General features: G+C 35.6%; 1 protein-coding gene across 11 annotated transcripts in view; it reads right to left on the reverse strand.

The window, feature by feature from the left end:
• The window catches only part of Tlk (Tousled-like kinase), a 475,437-nt gene that overhangs the window by 275,525 nt on the left and 173,776 nt on the right, over window positions 1-26,136 (reverse strand). For all 11 annotated transcript variants that reach the window (XM_072536709.1, XM_072536711.1, XM_072536708.1 and 8 more), the window contains one exon: window positions 3,584-3,669. In XM_072536709.1, coding sequence (XP_072392810.1) covers window positions 3,584-3,655 — 72 coding nt within the window. In that variant the 5' untranslated portion in view covers window positions 3,656-3,669. The remainder of the gene's footprint in view (window positions 1-3,583; window positions 3,670-26,136) is intronic.

Below are 26,136 nucleotides of genomic sequence, written 5' to 3' on the forward strand. Positions count from 1 at the left end.
CATGTTCGATGGGCGACAAATCAGCTGATCTTGATGGCCACTCCAAAGTCTCTATACCAGATTCTTGTATGAACTACATGATTTTGCGAACAATATGAGGTCTTGCGGTATCCTGTTGAAAGATAGAATTTGGAACGGTTTAGAGGTAGGGATGTAAAACCAGTTCCAGTACTTCACCAATATATCGTCGAGCTGTCAGAGTCCAGATTATTCTTATGCCACAAGTCTTCTAAGTTTGCTGGGGGACGTGACAATCAATTTAGGTTTCGACCTACCATATCCCACACATGTTCGATGGGCGACAAATCAGCTGATCTTGATGGCCATTCCAAAGTCTCTATTCCAGATTCTTGTATGAACTCCATGATTTTGCGAACAATATGAGGTCTTGCGGTATCCTGTTGAAAGATAGAATTTGGAACGGTTTAGAGGTAGGGATGTAAAACCAGTTTCAGTACTTCACCAATATATCGTCGAGCTGTCAGAGTCCAGATTATTCTTATGCCACAAGTCTTCTAAGTTTGCTGGGAGACGTGACAATCGATTTAGGTTTCGACCTACCATATCCCACACATGTTCGATGGGCGACAAATCAGCTGATCTTGATGGCCATTCCAAAGTCTCTATTCCAGATTCTTGTATGAACTCCATGATTTTGCGAACAATATGAGGTCTTGCGGTATCCTTTTGAAAGATAGAATTTGGAACGGTTTAGAGGTAGGGATGTAAAACCAGTTTCAGTACTTCACCAATATATCGTCGAGCTGTCAGAGTCCAGATTATTCTTATGCCACAAGTCTTCTAAGTTTGCTGGGGGACGTGACAATCGATTTAGGTTTCGACCTACCATATCCCACACATGTTCGATGGGCGACAAATCAGCTGATCTTGATGGCCATTCCAAAGTCTCTATTCCAGATTCTTGTATGAACTCCATGATTTTGAGAACAATATGAGGTCTTGCGGTATCCTGTTGAAAGATAGAATTTGGAACGGTTTAAAGGTAGGGATGTAAAACCAGTTTCAGTACTTCACCAATATATCGTCGAGCTGTCAGAGTCCAGATTATTCTCATGCCACAAGTCTTCTAAGTTTGCTGGGGGACGTGACAATTGATTTAGGTTTCGACCTACCATATCCCACACATGTTCGATGGGCGACAAATCAGCTGATCTTGATGGCCATAACAATATGAGGTCTTGCGGTATAGTGTTGAAAGATAGAATTTGGAACGGTTTAAAGGTAGGGATGTAAAACCAGTTTCAGTACTTCACCAATATATCGTCGAGCTGTCAGAGTCCAGATTATTCTTATGCCACAAGTGTTCTAAGTTTGCTGGGGGACGTGACAATTGATTTAGGTTTCGACCTACCATATCCCACACATGTTCGATCGGCGACAAATCAACTGATCTTGATGGCCATTCCAAAGTCTCTATACCAGATTCTTGTATGAACTCCATGATTTTGCGAACAATATGAGGTCTTGCGGTATCCTGTTGAAAAATAGAATTTGGAACGGTTTAGAGGTAGGGATGTAAAACCAGTTTCAGTACTTCACCAATATATCGTCGAGCTGTCAGAGTATAGCACCCCATACCATAATGCTTGGTTGTGTTGCTGTATGAAGTTTAACAGCCAAGTCTATATTTCGTCTCACTTCGAAAACGTCTTACCCTTTGAGCCCATCAAAGTCACCCAAACAAAACCTAGATTCATCACTGAAGCAGACGAAATTCCATTGGCCATTTCAGTTTTGCCGAGCTCTGCACCATTCTAAGCGTCGAGCCTTATGCTGTGGTGTCAAAGGTAACACCGAATGCGGTTTTACCGCTCAGTCCCATTCCAAGTAATCTTTGATTAACTGTTCTTATTGAGATTACTCTTCCTGTAGCTGCAACTAAATCATCTTTTAGTTGATGTACACTGTCCCGTCTATTTCTGAGAGCAAAAGATGGCGCAAATAACGGTCTTGCAATATTCTTGGACGTCCAGATCCTCCACGACGACGATAAGTCTCATCATTGGACCACTTCCTCTAAATTCTTAACACCGTTGATGGATTACCTTCAACTCTTCGTGACATTTCTCGTAAACAAAAAGCGGGCTTTTTCAGGTCTACAATGCGTCCCTTTTCGAAGCCGCTTAAATCAAGAAATTGCAGACGAACACGAACATTTTGAATTTTTTTGGTAAATCAAAAACATTCCAAAAATTGAAATAAACTGTCTTATCTTAAATAAACTTTGTTTTTGCGAAAAAAAAAAAAAAAAGAAAAAAAACTCCAGTTAACGAAAAGATAGCGAGGTAAAAATTTCACGTATCACGTATATATTATTAGATAACACTTACAAATAAACACTTTTGATCCAAATAAATAATCGTATCCACAGTGTTGCATTTTTTGTCCAGCAGTATTTGTATCAGCTCAATTACCAATGAGATTCATGCTAAATAATTATATCACACAAAAAGGTATTTCCAGTATATCAAAAGATTAACATTTGATTTAACCTGTATACCAAAGACTGTCTCGAAATCAGAACCGGAGATATGTACCGAAAAGGTCAAAGTTAATCAATTCAAAATGGCCGACGCAATACGTATATCTCTTACATTTTTAGCTTTACATATTACAAATATAGGAGTAGGTAAGTAACTGTATTGATTTGAATTATCAACTGCTACGTTGTCGAACTTTTTAAAAAATAGCAGCTGTAGACCGATCCTTGAGCGTTTGAACTTATTGGTCAACATTTTCCATAAAAACTTGATTTTGCAAATATTCATATTGCTTGCATGCAATATTTATCAGTATCCCGATAATAATTACCGTAGTGTTATTTTTTTGTATTTATTTTTATTTCTATGCAACATTTTTGCGAAAAAATTTTTTTCACGCAATCAAGGAGAATAAAAAACTTTTTTGTGAGTTCTTGTTTGTCGCTCTCTGTCGTTGGTAGATAGGACTCTTTACAATCATTAACTCATCCTCCATTTCTACTCGTCATATTTGTCCACCTGTACCGCTGAATAAATAAATACTTCTAGTATGTTGAGTTTCATCTTTTTGGAATGTTTTATACTTAAAAAATATAACTTTACACTTCTATTTCTAAAAAATATGCATTAACTTCTTGTTAATCACCATGAGGTATTGGTAAAGTTTATTCAAATCTCTTCGGTTCCATCGTCTAAGGTTCGTTCCTTTCCATTTCTGGTATTTTTTTAATAAGAATCACATTTGTCTGCCTAACCACATTTCCTATGTGTACTGCATCTCCCTAATATGCTTTCCAATACTACCAGAATTATTGATAGAACTTACGGTTTTCCATTATCGTGTCCATTTTAGTTTCTTGTTTGGTGTGCAGAAAAGACGATGTTGTTGTTCCCCTATACCGTCGGAAATTTCTCAGACATGATACCTGACGTATTTTGACGTTGGTAAATTATAATAGTATATATTATTTATACTATCTTTTCTTGAAATCATTTAAAACCATTGGTCCTAAAATCGCTTCGAAACCATGTACATTGTTTTTTGCAAAAATTATGTTGAATGAATATAAAAAATAGCTCACCCTAGCGCCAAGAAAGCGCGCTTCTAGGAGCTCCTGTTTCCGGGGGTCGAGCGCCGCCTGGAAATGCTCCATCTTCACTCCAGCGCCTGAAACATGAGACATAAATAAATATAAAACATTTACGGAGACCTACACTACAAAAAAATTATATTGAAAAAATATGTATTAAACTAAATGAGGAAGGGTAAAAGAAGATTGATTATACCAAAACTAATGTATAGAAATTAATCCATCATTTACTTTTTTTTACTTAAATTTTTTTTAGATATAATCCTGTATTAAAACAGATGTTTTATCGAAAGAAAATGGAAATATATAAAGAAGAAAAAGCGATAAAAACGATAAACCACCTAATAAGTAATTAAATATTAAGATTAATTTATTAATAGTCTATATTTTCTGTAATTGACCAGGTATAAACTACTCTTTGGGCAATCAATCTGAATGTTAGTGCCTTACTTAAGCTTACGCTTCTTCAACGAGAAGCTGCTCCCTTTTTATAAGGGATCTTTTGAGGGGGGCAAGCACCGTTAGTTGCGAGTGAGTGGTTTTTTGGAGTGGTATGCGGCTGTAGGGTGGAGGCTTTGATAGTGGTAGTGTGAAAAAGGAGCGCTACGAGGGAGAATGTAGACTAGCCAAACAAGCCATGAGCAGAAGATACCTCCAATGTCACCAGCCATACTAGGAACGACTCTGAATTAGCGTTTTTGGCGTGCAGTTATTTTATCTGCAATAATTGAGGGGGGTTGTTTCGAGGATATCGTAATACTCATCAGGAAGTTCGTTACCAGCTAATTGTAGAAGCTTGGCTGGAGGAATTGAAACTTTTGTTTGAGGGAGCATGGTGCCTGGTGAGTATATGCCCTCGGCGGTGGCAAGGAGTCCTTAGACTTTACATACCTCTGTTGTTGAAGCTAGATATTGTACGGAGGACGTATATTTTGCTGAGAGAGCGGAATCTGTCCTTTATTGATGGTAGATTCGCGATCTGGTGAATTAGTGCTGAGGATTTTCCTTTCTGTTGTCACAATGGCGTTGGTTTGGCGACGGTGTAGTGACGCGTCGACAACGCACGCCTTGTATTAGATGATAGGCCTGATGACCAGTCTTGTAGGTGTGCAAGAGATAGTTTTATTTGAGGTATTTCCGAGTTTTCCAGACAGCGCGTCCAGGATTCTAGCTCTTTATCTTACCCTGTCTAGGGTGTTTTTTATGTCAATGTCCCAGTCGAGAGTCCTGCTAAAATGACCTCCCAAGCATCGCAGCTGTGGCGGGATTTGAATAAAATTAGTTGAGTTTTGGAAGGACTGAGTGTGACTCTCCATTTGTTGCACCAACTGACAATTTTGTTCAACTGGTTATGTGCTCTTTCGAATACAGACGCATGTCTCAGCCTCCTATTGTATGTTCCTGCAAAATGGATTGTATTATCGTCAGTAAATAATAGTATTGATTCTGATATAGCCAACGGGTGGTGGATGTCACTGTTGTAGACTGTGTATAATACTGGTGATAGAATTGAGCTCTGGGGGATGCCTACTGGTAGAGTGAATGGTGTTGATAGCGTGTTAGCGAACTTGACACGGATTGTCCGATTGGAGAGATAGGAATAGATTATTTTTACGAAGGGAGTATACGCAGTCCAGCAAGGTGAAGCTTTTCGATTAAGCCTGTGTGCCAAACCTGATCAAAGGAACATCGAGGAAGATTGCTGCTTCAATCAACGCATTTTGTGAGGAGTGTTCAGCTGTGAATCCAAATTGGAAATTTGGGATGATAAAGTGTGCGTCTAGGAATTCTATGAGTCTCTCCTTTAGGATCCTCTCGTAGACTTTATCTAGAGTGATCAGTAGAGAGATAGATGATCTGTAGGATTCAGTGCTGGTTGGATATTTCCCTGGTTTAGGAATCATGACTGTGTTGGCTACCTTCCAAGGAGTAGAAGAGTAGTTCAACGAAAGGCATGCATTGATTATGTTTGTAAGCAGCGGGATAATACAAAAAAACTCCCAGACATCTTCTGTGTATGCCACCAGGTCCAGAAAATGTGTTTTTACTTAAGCTATATTAGCCTGACGGTGTCCTCTAGCGCAGGAGCCACCATCGGATAAAAACGGGGTCCCATGTGCATTGGAGGGTAGTAGAGTAGGTCTTCCCTCTCCTTTTGGCATCCCTTCTAGATCGCTCGCTAAAATTGGAGTTATTAGGGGAGACGAGTGCGGCCTGGAGTGATTTTTGAAAATCTCTGCCTTATCTTGTGGATTATTGATAATGTCTTTGACTTTGAGATATGATCGGGGCTGTCATTTTCGTCCGGTTGGGATGGGATGATGATTAATGTATTAATACTTGTTTTCCACTCTTGCGATACTTCCTTTTCCCGAATTATTTTATTACTAATATTTTTGATAAGCGGGATACTCGATAATATGTTATTTATTCGTTTCTATTTGTTATTGTATATTCTATAGTAAAATTAGAATCTACAAGACTTGCATACGACCGATCATGACATATGGCATATAAGTGCGCGAAGATACCAACAAAACGAAACAGATGCTAAGGGTTGCCGAGATGAAAACCCTAAGAACAATAGTGGGCAAAACAAGAAGAGACAGGGTGAGAAATACAAACGTTAGAGAGCAGTGCAAAACTCAAGATATTGTAAGATGGGGAAGGCAGCGTAAAATGATGTGGTACAGTCATGTAAGACGAATGGATGAGAATAGACTCCCAAAAATTGCCCTAGAAAATAACCCGCCCGGTTCAAGACCTCCAGGAAGACCACTTAAAAGATGGAGGGATAGTTGGCAATCTACCTCCCAGGAAATTAACCAGAGGCAACTTCAGAATTAAACAGATCGAAAGATCTCCAAGAAGTAGAAGAAGAAGAAGAAGATTGTCTATTCGTTTACATTTGTTGTAACAGAAGGAAATATATATTAGCTTTGAGGGCTGCCGTGTTTTGTGGTTTTAAAATTATACATTTTAACATTAGTCAAAATAACTAACAAGTATTTGTTCCCTCAAAAACTTTTGAAGTGCATCATTAAATCTGCATCCTCGTACTAAAAAATTTCTATTTAAACTAAAAAGTTTCTATTTAGGAATATGGATAGCTAGTTGTTGATACCTGACACTTTTTTACCCTCCTCGTACATTCGATTATCTAAATAACATCTCTTACTTGCTAATTAGCTCATTAGTTACTTATGTTTGTTAATTGTAAATATAAACTTTGTAGCCGACAGCTAACGTATGCAAATTTGCATAATATATTAAATGTTGACATTCGTCATCCATATGCATATAGCCAGAATGTTAATTTCATCATTTTTGCCCATTTATTTTCTTACTCTCAATCACTACGAAACAACTTTTTCGGAACGCTCGGAAGTATTTTATTAATTTAATTTTAAATCATTGCTTTTATTTTACTTGTTTCTTGATTACATTTCAAGTCATATTTGAAATGCAAAAAGAGAAAGTCTACTTAATACGTATAACTAACCATACTTCATGAATAAATTGTTGTTATTAAAATAATACAGAATTATTAGTAAAGAGTAAAGTATAATTTATTATGAATGATATGTATTATTGTAAATATATTTTTAACATTCTGTATTCTTTTGATAATACTTAATCTAGTTAATTTGTAAAAGGATCATGTTCATATTAACTTATACACCACATAATAGTGCAGAGACAACAGTTTCTTAACATGTTTTCAGGTTATATAAAAAGTATTCTAGGTATAATTAGTTTTCTGTCCCTCCACACATATTTTCTTTTGTATTAAGTATTCTTTTATTACGAGAATATAAATCCAAAACCGAATTCAGGATTCAGTCCAAACCTATGTTTTCTAAATGGTGCAAAACAAACAGACGACGAATGCACCGAACAGCACTGGCATGAAGATTTATAATTTGTATCCACGTCATACCAATTCGTCTAGGCAGAAATCTCTTAGTAATGGAAACCCATGGGTCCATTATCATACGGACTATGCCCATAAGGACCTGACTTTCGGCGTTCCCGGGGTCTAGGCTCCAAATCTGAGCTCTTCCTGCCGTTACCAACGCTTAATCCTTTATTAACCTTGTGGCCCCACAGATAGCCACAAGTCTTTTTAGGGGATCTATCGGTTGCATAAAGGCCGAACAAAGGATCTGTCACCTCTGGTAGGCCAGTGTCGGGCACTTTTAAAGGACATGTGAGAAGGCTTCCTCCTTCTCATCAAATAGACGGCACCGTGGGCCATCCGCCAATACAAGCAGATATAGCTGCCGCCTGAGTCTACAGTGACATACAAAAGAAGCTTCTTGAGATTAACTACCCCTACCAGTACTCAAGGACACTTCAATCACAGGTTCGCGCCCCACAGGTAGAGCGGATGTCTTGCCAGGGCGTCAGCCCATTCGTTCCATTCGACACCCATATCAAATTAACCCTATTGCAATTGTAAACTTTATTTTAACTTTAAACACCACAAAATGACAAGGAAGATTAAAAATATATTGGGCGTTGCCAAATCTCATTTAAAAATAAAAATGTCCAATATTTAACAACCAGTTTAAAGCTGACTTTAGGTGCTTCGAAAGCCCTTAACGCTGCTTGAGTGTCAGAGTAGGTAGAGATGGTCCTGCCTGAGCAAGTCCTAGCACATATCATGATCGCAAAGATCTCGGTCTGAAAGACTGATGCATGGTTACCGTATCTTTCAGCACCTACCCGCTCGTCCATTCTGGACCCATCTGTGAACCAGGTGAGCCCGCTCCGACACACTAGTGCAGATTTCCGTTCCATCCACTTATACCGATCAGGAAATTGGACCAAAAAAGAGGACGAGAACTCAAATTGACGAGCCATGCTGTCCTGTATCATCGACAGCAGAAGATAACACTCGATGGCCTTTCTCCAATGGTCCATCCGAGCAGTCATTCCCAACCGGTATTCAGAACAGTTAAGACGATAGGCTGCCAGAAAACATAGGACTTACATCAAAATTCAAGACATCAACTGGGCATTCACTCTCATATTGATAGAATGGAAGAAAGAAAAATCGTGAGGATCTCTCGAGATAAATAACGAGTACAATATCCAAACGTAGCCTATTCCCGGAGATGGTGGAGTGATGGACCCAAGCGTGGAGGAGATAGGTTTGTGAAGATAAAACAAGCAATTTGCCTAAAATACGGAAAGGACAAGAAAAAAAAACTCTTTATGTCGAAAATATTGTATTAAAATTTAATATTAAAGATATCTAGATAATTTATTTACTATTCGTTCGATAGGAACATAAACGGTGCACTTTTTGACGAAATTAAATAAACTTGATACTTCAAAAACGCCAAAAACGAATAATGTACACGACAAAATACCATAAACCAAGTGCTACTTTTCTATCGTTAAAAATAATTTGTCTTGCGATTGGGCTGTAAATTATTCGTTGGTTCTATTTATAGTCTGAATAAATGTTATGTTGTTTTGCAATTACAGTAAAATACAGTTTGTTTTTGCCATCATCTTATTCTTGAACCAGTTTTATTTTTATCTGAAGGAATAAATGACACATCAGATGAGAATTTTTATTCTTTTAACTACAGAGCCATAAAAACTACTTAGTCAAAATATAAAACTTTGGAAGAGGGTGAGTTATTGATACACGGATGCGTGAAAACAGAAATATACGGAAATCAGTTTCTGGATATTTCGGTATAAGGACTAAAGAAACAAACGCTTATATGGTATTCATTGATCTTGAAAGTATATGATGCATAAAAGCATATGAGTTCCTTGAGAGATTCTCTGGTAAGCGCTCGATAAGAAAGGAGTTCACGGTGAGTATGTGAAGATTGTGAGAGATTTTTACGAAGGAGTAACAACTGGTGTTAGGATCGGTATGAAACATTATATGGTGTAACACTGTCTGTTGCTTAATGTATGATAATGGTAATGTATGGTAAGGTATAATGACGTGATGTTCGTAGGAAATACTGGTAGGTATGTAAAACAAAAGCTGGATAGCTCTGGATGGTATTTTAAAATTAACCACCTACCAAATCCCTACCAAAAGGGATTTTAAAATTAAGAATCAATGTATTCCATATATGGGGTTAGTCCATTGGAGGCCAAAACTTTACCTTAATATGGTAAGGACATGGTCAACGTTGAGATACTGATCGATCAGTCAATACGAAGAATAGCTGATTTGCCATTTCCTGGAAGGCATAGAAGAGGAAGACTAACGGGACAGACTGAAAAAGTTTGAGATCGCAAACACAAGACGACATAGAAAGGTATGCCGAACAAGAAAAAAAAAAGTAAAAAAATCCTAAGGGCGCGGAAACGAAAGTATATAGATGATAAAGTAAAGCGTATTGAAGAAAATTCCAAGAAAAACGAAAAAAAATTTCTACAAAGAGGTAAAATAGATTAAACCTGGGTACCAGGGAAGAACGATGAGCGTAAAGGATGAGCAAGGAAACCTGATAGTGAACGAAGATGTGCAAGATGCATCAATTATAATGTTCGTGAACCCTAAATAGTAGTAGAAGAAATACCAAATCCCACAAGAGAAGAAATTGAAAAAATAATAAAAGATAGGAAAAATCAAAAAGGCCCCGGGGAGAGCGGCATTGTGGCAGAGAACTTGAAATATGGAGGAGAGGCTTTACGAAACCAACTTTGTGAGTTAATAGTAGAAGTGTGGGACGCCGAAGAAATGCCCCAAGACTGGAACGAGTCCCTTATGCCTATAGACAAAACGGGAGATAGAACTGAATGCACAAACTATATAGGAATATACTTGTTAGAAGTAATATACAAAGTGTTCGCTATACTAATCAAAAAACGACTAGAAATATATGTGGAGAAGAATCTAGGAGAATCTTCTTCTTAAAGTGCCTATCCGTTCCGGATGTTGGCGATATTCACGGCTATCTTTACTTTATTTATTGCAGCGCGGAACAGTTCAGTGGTAGTCGTGGTATACCACTTTCGTAAATTTTGAAGCCAGGAAATGCGTCTTCTTCCCGGTCCTCTCTTACCATTTACTTTCCCTTGGAGAATCAGCTGGAGAAGGCAGTAACGTTCTTGATTTCTCATTACATGTCCTAGATATTCCAACTTTTTAGTTTTGACGGTCATGAGAATTTCACATTCTTTCCCCATTCTATGCAGGACCTCCACATTAGTAACTCTGTCAACCCAGGATATACGTAAGATGCGCCTATAACACCACATTTCGAAAGCTTCGAGCCGATTCATAGATGCAACAGTCAGTGTCCATGCTTCCATTCCGTAGAGCAGAACTGTGAATATGTAGCAGTTCAATAGACGGCATTTTGTTTTTAATGATATGTCTCGACTGTTGAAAATGGTTCTCATTCTAACGAATGCTGCTTTTGCTTTTATTATTCGCTGTTTAATTTCTGTTGAGTGGTCCCATTGGCTATTTAAATTGGTGCCTAGATATGTATATTGCTCGACTCTTTCGATATTCTGTTGGTTGATTGACAATCTAGGAGAATACCCGGGAGTATTTTGCATGGGAAGATCAAATTTTTATGTTAAAACAAATCCTGATCATGTGCTATAAATAGAACATTTCAGCACAAGTACTTTTCATTGATTACAAGGCCGCCTACGATTCAATCGACAGAAACAAATTAATACAAACGCTAAAAGAAATTAGATTTGTGCTAAATAGATTTCTGCTGTGAAATGAAATGGTACAGTCCCAGAAGAATTCAAAGTGAAAAAAGGTGTTCGTCAAGGAGAGCTGTTGTCTATCTTGCAATTCAATATAGTTCTAGAAAAAATTGCAAGGGTTAGTGGTATAAATGGCTCCGGTACTTTTTTCTTCAAAGAGCACCAATGCTTAGTGTATGCTGAAAATGTGGTTCTCACTGCAAGAAATGCAAAAGAACTGACAATTATAGCAAAAAGACTGATTCGGGAAAGCTCTAAAATGGGACTGAAAGTTAATATTAATAAATCCAAGTACATCGAAATCACGAGCAAAAAAGGGACTCCTTTAAATTAGAGGTGGACAATGGATCAGACCAGACACGTAAGGAAGAAACTGATATCAACCTGAGACTCACTAAGAGCAACAAATGTGCTGGGGCTATAAGCGAAAAAATTAAAGTCGAAGATCTATATCGTAATAAAAAAATAAGGGTATAAAAAACTATAAATAGACCCACAATGCCATACGCTGCCAAGACATTGACTATGAACAAAATCATACAAAACAGATTGAAAGCGTGCGAAAGAAAGATACTTCGCAGAATGTTTGGTGGAAAAGCAGAAGAGGGAGAAAGAAGAAGACCAACTAATGTATAAGTGTAGCAAATATATGCTAACCAGTCAATAACAAAAGTAGTGAAAAACGTAGACAAGAATGGCTTGGACATTTAGAAAGAATGTAAGGTAAAAACAACTCAAGAATATTGGTTGTCAAAATCTGAGGGCAAAAAAAGAGAGGAAAACCCAGAAAGAAATGGAGAGATGTAGTGATGTCCAAGAGATGGGAATCGGAAATTGGAAGCTGACAGCTAAAAATAGAAAACGATAGAAATTATCTATCCAGACATAGGCCTAAACGGTCTGTTAACGCTACACATACAAACATAGAATAAATAATACTTGGTATAAAAATACGTACATCCTTAAGTTCATAAAAGTGCTAAAAGATATTAATTGTGTACACGTTAAAATATGTTGCTTGCTACTTCTTCACAGTGCCCGCTTTTCCATGGCAGCTCGCACAATTCAATATTTGGAAACCCAGAAATCTTAGATTCTCAGTCATTCTACGTCAATCTGTTCTTAACTTCAATCGTTAGGTCCACAAAAATAAGTTCATATCAGGATGAATTACCAAATCATGAAACATATAAATCATAGCAAACAAGGACAAAAGATTATAACAAATTCACTTGTAATAAAATAAAATAGTTACGAATAAATGATTGCCTTTTGACGAGAATAAAATTGCCTACTATAAATTGTACCCGGAGTTGTTCACTTGTATAATTAAGCATCTTTTCGTTGTCCTTGTATATTTGAAATGGATTTGACCGCTGCCGTAGTACGATCTCATTTTCAGGGCGTAGCCCGGAGAATGGTGCAACTTTTTCAGTTCTCACCGGAGCTCCATCTGACGGTTGTAATTGGGGGGTTTGGAGGAAATACCCCATCCCCCAACCTCCTTTTCGGGCGGTCGACGGGTTGGAAGCTAAAACCCACCACCTCTCGCCCTCTCCCCTCGAGGGCCCCTTTTTGGTCCCTATACGATCAATGTTGACACGGCATGCGAGATGGTCGTGACGTCACTGGAAGAATAGAATTGTGGCATTTCCTAGTCGACAGAGGACGTTGTAGATTGTGTTGGGATTGATTTTTGTGGGCATTTAAGCCTTTTTGCGTATGTGAGTTTTCACATCAAAACATTTTCCGAAACCAACAAATGTTCTGTTTCGAATACAACCTAACACCACGGCGAAAAAGGATATACTTTATAAATACGATATTACAATTTATGAATCACATTTTATGCAATTTTTATGGTGTCCAAAGATTTACTTAAGAAGCATACGATGTACATTAATTATTCGCTCTAAAAAATATCTTGGATAACAGAATGTAGGAAGTAACAAAATATAATAGCCTAGTCAGCATTCTCTATTTGTTGAATCTAGGTCCACATAGGGATGCACAATTTCCTTTTCATTGCTTTCTATGTTTCTATTTAATCCATTTCATTATAATTTTGATGGGTTTATTATATATAAGTAAGGATAAAATGTTTCTTGTCTATGGCCTAGCCACAGAGAGCTGACGAAGTCGTTCGGTACGAGACCACTGCCTTGCTCATTTCATCCGGATAGCTGATTCCACAGGAATCAGTCGACAGAAAACTTAGAAATGAGTGAGTCCACATCACAAATAAAAATTTATACGAGTAGAAAAAAAAACGGAGAGGAGACTACAGTCGCGGACTTTGTCTCTGCTAAAAATTGGTCTCAATCACCCCAATTAGGCCAAGAGCCCTATGTATACAATGGACAAATAAGAAGTCCATCGAGTGTGGGTAGGTCTTTCAAAGTCCCGAGAATTAGAATAATAATAGTTAATGGAAGACGTACGATAAGCCAGAGAAAAAAATATCGGAAAGTGACAAAACACTGAAGAGGCTACGATGACGTTGTCGACACCCATTAAGTAAATTTCTTGATCGGAATACCGGTCTGGAAATTTACTTAATGGGTACTTATTCTTCTTCCTGCAGACATGACTCTGTCTGTTTTTCAATGTGTCTCCAGCAAGTTGTCGTTTCATCGTTTTCGTGGTCTTCCTACTGGTCGTCTTTTAATTGGTGAACCGTCTCACGCCAGCTTTACTACTCTATTTATTTTGTTGTCGACATGTATGATCTTGTTTACCTAAAACCTTGTTGTTCTTCTGCTAGTGATATAATTTCATTAAGTTTATTTGTTATTATTTTGGTTGTTAATTTTAATCATCATCATATAACGGGGGTCGTACGGCGATTGCCGCTTCCCGCATTTCAGCCTCCACATTTTCCTATCTCTCCAATCTCCCTCTTCTAAGCCTCTAGATTGCATTGTTTTTGTAATTTCTCTTCTCCAGGAATTTGGTGGTCTTCCCCTTTTCCTTCTTTCTGGCGGAACATACATTAAGGCTTTCTTTGGCCACCGCTCCTCCTCCATTCTCATCACGTGACCATACCATTGTAATTGCCTTCCTTGTATTCTATCTGAAAGAGTATCTCTAATTCCTGTACGGTTTCGTATTTCCTCATTCCTGATTCTTTCCATTCTCGATACTCGACATGACCTTCTAAGATAATCCATTTCCACAACGTCTACTTTATCTCGTTCATTCTTTGTCATCGTCCAACATTCGGCACCATATGTGGTAATTGGTTCTACAATTGCTCTGTATACGCGAAGTTTGGTATGCATCTTTATTTTATTAGACCACAGTAATGAATTCAGTATTCGGATGCATTTTTCCCTTGGGTTATTCGGTTTTGTACATCTATCTTAACTCTGCCATCTGCTGATATGATGCTTCCTAGATATTTATACTGGTTGCAGCCTTTTATGACTGCGTTTTCAAGCCTCAGATCTGTGGTATTTCCTCCAATTTTTAAATATTCTGTTTTGCTTATGTTTACAGTAAGCCCCCATTTGGCATATTCCTCAAATAATTTTCGATTCATATAATTTATATCGTCTATATACGAAGGAGGAAAAGGGGACGACCAGAAGATCCTGAAGGAACGAAGTAGACGACGCCATGAGTAAGAGAGGCCTAAACGATGGAGAATGGGACAACAGGTAGAGATGGAAACGATTGAACGTGGGAAGGCAGTGAATACTGTAAAATCCCTGAATATATAGGTATCAATCATTTTATTGATACATAATATTGCTGGATCTGACATATGGAACTGAAACATGGGCTTTTAACAACAAAATAGTCAACAGAGTCATTCAGAGAGCTATGGAACGGAGAATGCTTAACATTAATCTCAGTGATCTCAAATCCAATGAAGAAATAAGAAGACGTTCAAAAGTAATAGATGTAATTTAAAATATTGCCATGTTTAAATGGAACTGAGCAGGATACATAGGAAGAATGGAAGCGACATCAAGCGAATGGATGCAAAAAAAAACAACGATAGATGGAATAGCTGTTGATGATGATGATATATACACTGGCGTTTGGTAATATTAAATAAAATTAACAATAAAAAGCTTGGTATACTTTCAACTCCAGTAATTTGTGTGAACTATGGAGCATGGGCCGTTTCCCGTAGATACTTATTTTTTGTAACACACTGTTAACGCATCTATGTAGCTTAGTAATTACTTATGACGCAAACCAAGTGTTGAGGTGTAAATTTTTCCGTTAGCAACAATTAAACATTTTCAATTTAGCCTAACGAAATTGAACGAGGTCCAAACGCTGCACTAAGTCAAGGTAAAATTGTTTATTTATAGTTTTCTTGCCTTTGAAATATCTTGTATTCGTTGCAGCATGATAATGTCGTTTGAAACAAACACTCGGTATGTAAAAACCTTCTAGAATTACGCAGGATTTTTTTCCACGACGATCGATATCGATTATTATTGAAAGCGAGGTCACACGAAATTCATTATAACAGCTTTTATATTGATAACAATAAAATAATCAACTATTAGAACAATAACTTACTATTCTATGAAATAAAAAATTAAGTCACAATAAAAATATGAATTAAACTGTAGAAACTAAGATTTAAATAAATAGTTATTCAAAATATTCTTCTGAAGCTATTTTCTTGTGGCATTTTAAAGTAATTACTATTTAAATGGGAATAAGCCACAATTAAAGGTTAAAGTACGTTTATTGACGTTTACAATATTAATAAATTGAATTTACTAATGTTTGTATTTTGAGAACGATTTCCGAAGTGGAAATTGAAACGTCAATAAACGTACTTTAACCTTTAATTGTGGCTTATTCCCATTTAAATAGTAATTAGTTATTCAAATATGGTAATTCAGAATTCTACTTAATGGAAATCAAAGATGTACATCAAATACGAGGAGCTCTCTTTATATTTTAAGTCTAAGTTTTTCAAAATATTCTCCTCTATGTCCTTTTACAGGTTTTCGTACCACTTGTAAAAATTTTCTTTCCATTTCACTTGATACTCCAGTTGTCATTGACGAAAATGCCACTGCACCTCTAAAATTCATACAAACAAGCTGAATTTTGCTGAGAATGTCAATTTTGGGATCACAAAATATGCAAAAAAGTTTACCACTTCTACCCCCGGCTTCCCGCTCAAACGCCTCTTCAAAGGGATGGGGGGGGGGGGGGAGACCGGAAAAAATCGATTTATCAAGAATCTGTAGACCGTAGAAAAAAATGTTTCAAATAAAAAAATGTAGCTGAGATAATGTTCAATAAAAATGTTTATTATCACTTTTTACGTAGAATGAACCGTTATCTCAGAAACAACGCTTGAAGCGTCCGGCGATTTTGAATGACAGTTACGCGCACAAAATAAATTTTAGATAAAATTTGTATCAGCTTGACGGTAAAAATTCAACATCTTTTGATTTCCTATCGACAAAAATGGAAATGCGTTTTAAAGGAGAAAACCTATACTATGAAATTTCGGTTTTGAGTTTTGGCAACAAATGTGGGGCATTTGAAATATCCCTAAAAAACGCTGAATTTAAACTTACACATTAAAACGATTAAAACAGCGTCTTTTTGATTACAGAAGTACGTTTTTCTAAACTACACAGCTTCAGCTGCTAATTCCACTTAATATCGTCTTCGTGGAGGCATCTGATATACATAAACGTTCAGCAAGGAGTGCATCACAAGAAGTGGATCTGATTTCATAATACCTTTGGAACCCAAATTTGACATTTATTTATCTCCTAGGGAACTATATACTAGGTTCCAAGACTCTACCAACATCTCCGATACCAAGAGGAACCTATGTATCAAGTTTCAAGAATATGGCCGTTCCTTCAAAAGCTATCGCACATATACAGTACCTGGCCAAATTATTAGGCTAAGCATTAAAAATTTGCATTTTTTAAAATTAATAATTTTTATAAACAGGAATGTTTTTATTTTTTCGCATAGCAATATTTAATATAGTATGGTAACGTTATTGTACTAGTTTAATGTTGGTAACACTGCCCTATCCGCCAGTTCTAGATAGCATTGCGTCCTGTCAACTAGTGTGAATTTTATAACCCTAAATACTGTCTGTGAACATTTGAATTCTAAACGGTTTTGACCTAAAATTTTATTGTGGAAATGAGTGATTTATAATTTTTTTTTTTTATTTTTTATATGCAGGGAAGTTATTGGTCATTAAGACATTTTTAGATGGGAAAAAACGCCGATCTGTCACTAATACCAGTAGGCCAGATATTTGGACTCCTAAAAGCTGGACAAATGTCTCAAAATAAAATAGCAGAGATGGTAGGAGTATCAAGAAGCTCTGTAAGGAATATAAATCAGCTCAGTTTGGATCCAAAGCGTAAGGGTCACAGCGGATGACATCGTGTGACTACTCCTAGGACTGATCGCAAAATAAGAGATATTTGCCTAGTAAACAAAAACAAACCACTGCGAATGCTTACCCAGGAGATAAGAGATGAAGGAATTTGTGTTTCAGAAAGAACAGTTCGTGGGAGACTTGTCGAAAATAAACTGGTAGCTAGGATACCAGCTCGAAAGCCAAGGCTTACTCCGGCTATGATAAAGAAACGTTTCGAATGGGCAGAAAAATACAAAAACTAGACAGTGGAAGACTGGAAAAAGGTATATTTACGTTGTTTTGTTTAAATATCAATATTAAAAACTAAAAAACATGAGCATTTCTAAAAATTTTGTTAATTTCAGGTCTGCTTCTCAGACGAATCCGTTTTTCAAGTTTTGACAGAAAAAACGAAGTTTGCCCAACGAGAAATACAAGCCCGAAGGCATTGTGCCCACCATCACACACCCACCGTTACTGATGGTCTGGTCTGTGGTATCCGGTAAAGATACAGGCCGTCTCTACGTTGTGGAAAACACGATGAGACAAGATCTGTACCGGAAAGTACTCGAGACGAGACTTTTGCCACAGCTGCCGAAATGGTTTCGTGGAGACGAGGAACCCATATTTATGCACGATGGTGCTCTTTGGCACAAGGCTAAGAGTATTTTAACTTATTTAAAATAAAAAAAAATTTAAGTTTTTGACTGGCCAGTCAACTCGCCTGATATGAACGCTATTGAGAATGGGTGGGAACTACTGAAAAGGGAGATTGCGAAAAAAAAAACATTACTAATAAAATGGAATCATAATATGAGTGGAATCATAATCATCACCTCCAGGAAACTATTCAAGCCTATATCGAGACCATTGCCCGACGAGTTTAAGCTCTTTTAGCCGCCAAAGGCGGACATACAAAATGTTAAAAATTTATCCCTACTTTGTAAAAATTATACTTTTTTAATTAATAAAAGTTTTTTGTGAACTTTTTTAGTACAGTTTAATTACCTAAGAGTTAATATTCACAAAAAAGAACAAAACAGTTTTTTTTTTCAAATATATTCATAATCATGAGAGAAATAACTTCATATAGTAAATTTTTCCTTGCTTGGCCTAATAATTTGACCAGGTACTGTAGATGGTACCACAGGCTAACAGACAGAAAGAGACACATACAACACCTTTAAAGAAGCACCTGTCGGACCCTTAACAACTAATCGAAAAATTATCATCGAAATGGATGGTGACCTAACATTAAGAAACTGCACAAATGAACATCTAGAAAGAATTGATTATACTATACTGAGGAATATAAATAAGATAACAATACAAAAAAAATGTGTATTTATTATTGAACACTGAACTAGAATTCAATACCTTCAAAGACATTAAGCATAGGATGAAAAAAAGTTTACTTCACAAGTCTGTTTCTATTTTGTGCATGCAAGAGGACGCAATTTTACGCAAATTTAAAAAAATTTGTGGGAAAAACAAACAATCCCTAAAGACTGGCAGAACAATATCATCGTGCCAATATACAAAAAAGGAGAACATGTAAACTGCGACAACTATAGAGCAATATGTCTGTCATCGGTATGCTTTAAAATATATACGAATATAATAGAGAAGAGACTGAGACAAGAAGTAGAAATGGTATTGGAGAAGAACAAACGGCATTTAGACCGGGAAGACAGACAAATGATAACATATAAATCATTAGAAACCTAATAGAAAGAAGCATAGATACGGGGGAAAAACTAGTATTAGCATTCATAGACCTAAGAACAGCATTTGACACGATAGAAAGACATATTACAGGGAAATGCTTGAAAAAAATAAAAGTACCTAATGCTTTGATAAAAATTATAGAAAGTACTTACAAAGAGGTAAAAGGAAGGGTACAAATAACAGGGGAAAAATCGGAAGCATTTAATTGGAAGAGAGGTATTAAACAAGGAGATAGTCTCAACCCTTTGCTATTTATAATAGTAATGAACGAATTGATAAGAAACACTAGAGTCAGAACCAATCAACTACAGACAATAATAGGTTACCGCAGATTACAACCGGTAACAATAGAGTCCTTAATGTATGCAGAAGACATAGTACTAATAGCAGATTCCGAAAATAAAATGCAGAAACTAATGGATATATGGGTAGAACAAATAGAAGAACTAAAAATGGAGATAAACGAGGAAAAAAGCTGTGCTCTATGCAAGTGAAAACTGGACAATTCTGGAAAAACATAAGAGCAGGATAAATGCAATGGAGATGAGACATCTAAGGATAGTTGGAAAGACAAAATGGGATAGATTAAGCAACGAGACTATTAGGGGAATGGCCAACCAGGAACCGATAATGAACAAAATAGCAAAAGACAAATGAACTGGTATGGACATCTGATAAGGATGCAATCCAATAGAATAACAAGAAAAGTTTATGAAGCAAAAAACATCGGAAAAAGAAAAAGAGGAAGACCAAGAAAAAAACGCATACAGCAAGTAGTAGAGGCGGGAAAACTTAAACAAAAATCACTCGAGGAATTGAAAATAATGACAGGAAACAGAAAAGGGACACCGACACCCTGATAGGGTAAAAGGAAGGGGAGAAAGAAAGAAAGAAAAAAATTTATAGTGAAAATTATTATTCTTTGAAAAACCCTCTATAATTACGTATAACACACTGCAATGAAAATCCTATGCACACCTTTTTCCGAGATGTCGACCGGGGGACTAGAGTAGCTCCCTCACAAACTTGAACTTAAGCTTACACTTACCCTTCCAATACATTAAAAAATAAAATGGCGTCTTCTAAGAAATGCACGCTAAGGCCTAAAAACGTAACATTTTAATGGACTATATAGCCTTCATAACATTTATATTAATATTGCTTCCAATTTCAATAACCGTAATTTAAAGTTGATACAATCAGAAATTTTAAATAAAAAATTCTAAAATTTAAAATATTTCTCAAGGCAAAACGTCTGATAATGTGTAGAATTTATTAATTGGCCAATATTAAAACCACACAAGTGTGCATCATGTAATACTACTTCCGACATTCTATAAAATTTCAACTTCGAATATATATATATATATATATATATATATATATATATATATATATATATATATATATATATAGGTACAGTGACACATACCTGTCACATAGTGACACATATTTGCAACAAATCTGGACAATGACGTCTAAACACGTGTATGTCACAGAACGTGTTATAATTTTATAACCAAACAACAAAGTCTTACACTTACGCTCTATTTGATAGTAGATAGACTATACATTTGCACGTTTAACTTTTTATAACTAACTAAAAACAACGAAAACTTATTTTAATTAACCATAAACACTACGAAATTAACGATTCCAACCATGCAAATTTTTCATAAAAGGAGAAAAGAATCGTTATCTTATCTCGAGTTTTAATTATAATTTACCAGGTCGAACAGTTTGTTGCTTATCTATAGAAAAACAACATTCATACTGGTAATCCATAACAATAATTATTATTTTTATATATAGTTTAATTCATGATGTAGTCTAATATTTGAAGATGTTAGTAATCTCCTTGAGTAGCTAAGTTACAATGTCAAATACAACAGAATCGTTCGTCACGTACTAGTTTCGTTTAATGCTATTTTCAGGTTACAATATATCCCATCAAACTTTAAAATAAAATGAAATAATATAAAACAATTGAAATTCAATACTGCCTTATTAAGTCTAAAGTGTAAACTTTAGAGTCGACTCGAATCAATTATCAATAGTCTCGAATTTGTTATAATATGTCCTAATGAATTAATCTTCCATAAATAAATAAATCTCACAAAAAGTTTCTTTTCTTTGAAGCGAAGTTGAAGTACCACTGACAAACAAATATCAAAGAAATTTTTTACTTATTTTGATATAGAAAGGGTTATTACTTACTTCTTATATATATATAACACTCATATTATAGAATACATATAGAGGAAGAAATAAATAAAAAACTATAGAATAGATATAGAAGGAGAGTGGCAGACCATACAGACATCCCTGACGGAAGCAGCGGAAAAGTGTATAGGAAGAGAGCATATAAAAAGACGGCAAGACTGATTCGATGAAGAATGTAGGAATGATTTGGTAAGAAAAAACAGGGCAAAACTACAAAGAGATAAAGAAAGTACCCAAAATACAATCGAAAACTATGCGGCAAGAAAAAGATAGGTGAAAAGAATTTGCAGAAAAAAAGGAAAAAGAACAGCTAGAAAAGCAACATACATACCTATACAAAGAGGTAAAGAATTTCTACCAAAAAGTTAAGAAATCCAGAGAAACTACAAAGAATAATTCACAGTATTGCAGAAACAAAGAAGGCTTACTTCTAGGAGAAGCAACAGAAAAATTAAACAGATGGGCGGAATATTTCGAAGATCTATTAAATACAGATCAACAACAGGAACTCGAGGGAAATGAGAATTGGCAGGACGATTAAGAAGGGACGTGCGAGGAACCAACTTTGAATGAAGTCGAAGAAATAATAAGAGACCTAAAAAATAAAGAAAGTGCAGGAGAAAGTGACACACAATTTGGCTTTAGAAATGGTATGAGTACAAGAGATGCTTTGTTCGGCTTGAATGTGCTGGCTCAGAGATGCATGGACATGAATCAGGAAATGTACTTATGTTTTGTAGACTTTGAAAAGGCATTTGATAAGGTTCAACATAAAAAGCTTGTAGATATATTAAAAAGCAAAAATATTGACAGTCGTGATATGAAAATTATATCTAATTTATATTGGAATCAAACTGCCAAGGTAAGAGTTGACAACCAGTACACCCAAAATATCAAAATACAGAGAGGAGTCCGCCAGGGTTGCGTGCTGTCCCCACTACTTTTCAATGTCTATAGTGAAGCGGTATTTCAAAAAGTGCTCTCAGACTCAATAGAAGGTATATCTATCAATGGAGAAGTTTTGAATAACTTACGTTTTGCAGACGATACAGTAATAATGAAGGATAACAACAATAATTTACAGAACGTAATACAACGCCTTAATGAACGCTGTCATGAGTACGGACTGAAGATTTTTTTTTATTTTTATGGCCTTGGCATAGCCAATTGACCAGACTATTTTGTAATTTGTATTCACAGAACAACAATCAGAGTTCGAGTTAGTACTAAATGTAAGTTTTAATTTTTCTTTTTATTTTTCTTTTTTTTTTTTTTTTTTTATTTTTATTTTTTTTTTTTATTTTTTTTTTATTTCGTTCTATTACTTTTTGATATTGTATGTAATATGTATAAATATCTTTTATTTTGTTTTGGTCATCTTTTGTAATAATTTTGTTTTACATCTTTTTTTTGTTTTTTTTTATATATATTTTTTTTTTTCGTATTAAAAGGTTTATTACATGATTGGTATGTTCGCAAATTGCTTACAAGTTTCATCTTAATTCTATGGTTAGTAAATTATATTGTTTAAAGTTTATATTTACAATTCCTTATTAACTGATAAATACAATTATAGATTTCTACGTTTCCAGAGAAAATTAATTCATTTATATGAAATGGGAAACAGACATTTAATTTTCGTAAGTTTTCATAAAAACACGTAATGTTTCCTTGTTGGTTTACACATTCTAATAGAATATGTGTTAAATCTCCATATTTACCACAAGTACAGTTTGGAGTGTCTACTAAATTCATTTTGCACATTCTTGAAGGTGTTGGAGCATGATTTGACCTTAGCCTATTAATAGTTTTAATAAAACTTCTGTTGGACTCTGAATGAAACCACCTTTTTTTTAAGAAGTGTGGGTTGCCAATATTTAAAGGATGACTGACTTTCTGATTCCGTATAATTGGCTTGCCATTTTAATTTGAGCTGATGTTTATTATATACATCTATATCTGACACCGGTAAAATATTGTTGTCTATGGTTTCTCCGCTTGATAATGCTTCTTTTGCCAGAGCATCTGCTATTATATTACCCATTATCCCAGAATGGCCTTTGATCCATGCGATAACAACTTCTCCTCCGAGCTTTGAAACCTCGTAGTACAATTTTAAAATCTCTGTATCAAGGTGAGTCAATTGCTTGGATTTATTTGTTACACATAATCTTTCTACTGGACTTTTGCTGTCTGTAAATATTACACAGTTCTTCATTTCCTTTGTTAAAGCGTGAGAAAGAGCAAACTTTAAACCCAGCATTTCGGATGTGTAGATGGTGGCTTCATCAGGTAACTTATATTTATGCTGTAGTCCAGAATTCTGTTGGTATACTGCGCAAGCAGTGTTATTTCCTTTTTTTGAACCATCAGTAAATATATAATAATAATTAGGCCATTTCTTCTGAATTTCTGCGTTAAACATGGGGCCTTGGACATCATTGAGAAATTCGGTCTTGATTTTTATTGAAAACAGTACATGAGGCTTTTCAGTATAAACTGGTGGAAGATGACCCTTATAAAGTACCTCTTTGAATTTAGACAGATTTCTATAGCTTACCGCCACGAGTGGAGATTTTTTCTTAAACCAATACCTTTTAGTCAAATCTAAAACATCCAGATTGTGTATATCTTTAAGAAATACTTGGTCTCTGCTAATGGTACGAGCTATATATTTGTCGGTAAGATACTGCCTCCGTAAATTCAATGGCGGTTCAACAGCTTCAATTTCCATTACATTAATTGGTGTAGATTTCAGATACCCAAGACACAAGCGAAGGCACTTATTTTTCTGTACCTCAATTTTTGTTAAATGGGTGTTCGATGCGTTTCCATACAAGTGACAGCTATAATCGAAAACTGGACGTATCATAGATCGATAAAACATTAAACTAATGTTGGGATCTGCACCCCAGTTTGTTTTACAGAAAGCTCTTAGGATATTCATAGCTTTTTCGGTTTTTTTAATGATATGTTGAATATGGTCTTTCCACAAAAGTTTTCTGTCTAAATAAGTTCCTAGGTATTTGATACAGTTTTTAATTGGAAATTTGAATTGACCACAACGTATATAACCTTCTGGAATTCTATGTTTTCTGGAAAAGAAGCAGATTTCTGTTTTGGATTCTGATAATGTTAATCCATTTGATTCATAATATGCATGTATTGTTGAAATAGCTGTTGTTAAATTATTTTTAGAAACATCGATTGATTTGTCTGATGAATAGAGTACCACATCATCTGCAAATTGTAGTATTTTTGTGTTAATAGGAACAATGACTTCTAAATCTATATTATATAAAATATATAAAAGTGGACTTAAAATACTTCCTTGCGGCAGGCCTATATTGGACAGTCGAGGAGAAAAAAATTTCTCATTGATTTTTAAGTAAATCAATCTCTCTGAGTACAAAGTTTTCAAAAAGGATGTTATACCTATAGGTATCCCGACTGACAATAACTTTTGTTCAAGGATATCCAAATTTATATTATCAAAAGCAGATGATACGTCCAGAAATGCAGCTGCAGTAGATGAGTTTTCCGTGAAATTGACTTGAACCGTTGTTACGAGAGAAGTTATGGCATCTTGCGTGGATTTAAACTTGCGAAAACCAAATTGGGAGTGTGGGAGAATGTCATTAAATTCTAACCAATGCTCTAATCTATTTTTAATTAGTCTTTCCAGGGTTTTAAGAAGACAAGAAGATAGAGATATTGGGCGATATGAATTGTGATCGTCATCACGTTTGCCAGGTTTTCTTATAGGTATTATAATATACTCCTTCCAGCTTTCTGGAATTGGTGCTTGTTTCTGCCAAATATTATTCAGAATATGAAGTAGATGGATTTTATGTTCATTTGTCAAGTTAGAAATCATAGAATAAGATATATTATCTTTACCAGGAGCAGTATTGTTATTTTGTTTGAGGACCCTTCTTAGTTCCCATAGATAGAACGGACGATCTAAGCAAAGGTTATCTCTAGAAACAGTGGCTATGGAGTTGGTAATATCATTCGGAACCCAATCTGGAGAAATTTTTTGGTAAAACTCTGTTATCCATGGTTCGTCCGGGTCAATAAGTAATTTATTGGATTGTTTGCGATTTTTGAAGCAATTTACTTTCCTCCATACCTCCTTAATGGGAGTATTTTGATTCAAACTTTCACAATACTCCCTCCAGTTTTTCTTTTTCTTCTCCTTAAAGGTTTTCTTCGCTAATGCGTCCATCTTTTTGTATTCTATTAGGTTACTTATTGTGGGATTTTGTTTATATTTAATATAAGTTAATTTTCTGCGTCGGGCTATTTCCTGGCACGCTTTGTCCCACCAAGGTTTTGGAATGTGATGTTGGTTGGTAATATTCGTGTATTGTGGTATTGCTGTATTGGCTGAGAAGTAGAAATTTTCAATTAGATCACCATACGTCCTGGGTTGGTTTAGAGATGTAAAGAGTGATGAATACAAATTCCAATCTGCTTTGTTGAAATTCCAGATTTTGTGTAGTCT

The sequence above is a fragment of the Diabrotica undecimpunctata genome, chromosome 7 (assembly GCF_040954645.1).
Source record: "Diabrotica undecimpunctata isolate CICGRU chromosome 7, icDiaUnde3, whole genome shotgun sequence".
In the NCBI taxonomy this organism is placed as follows: domain Eukaryota; kingdom Metazoa; phylum Arthropoda; class Insecta; order Coleoptera; family Chrysomelidae; genus Diabrotica; species Diabrotica undecimpunctata.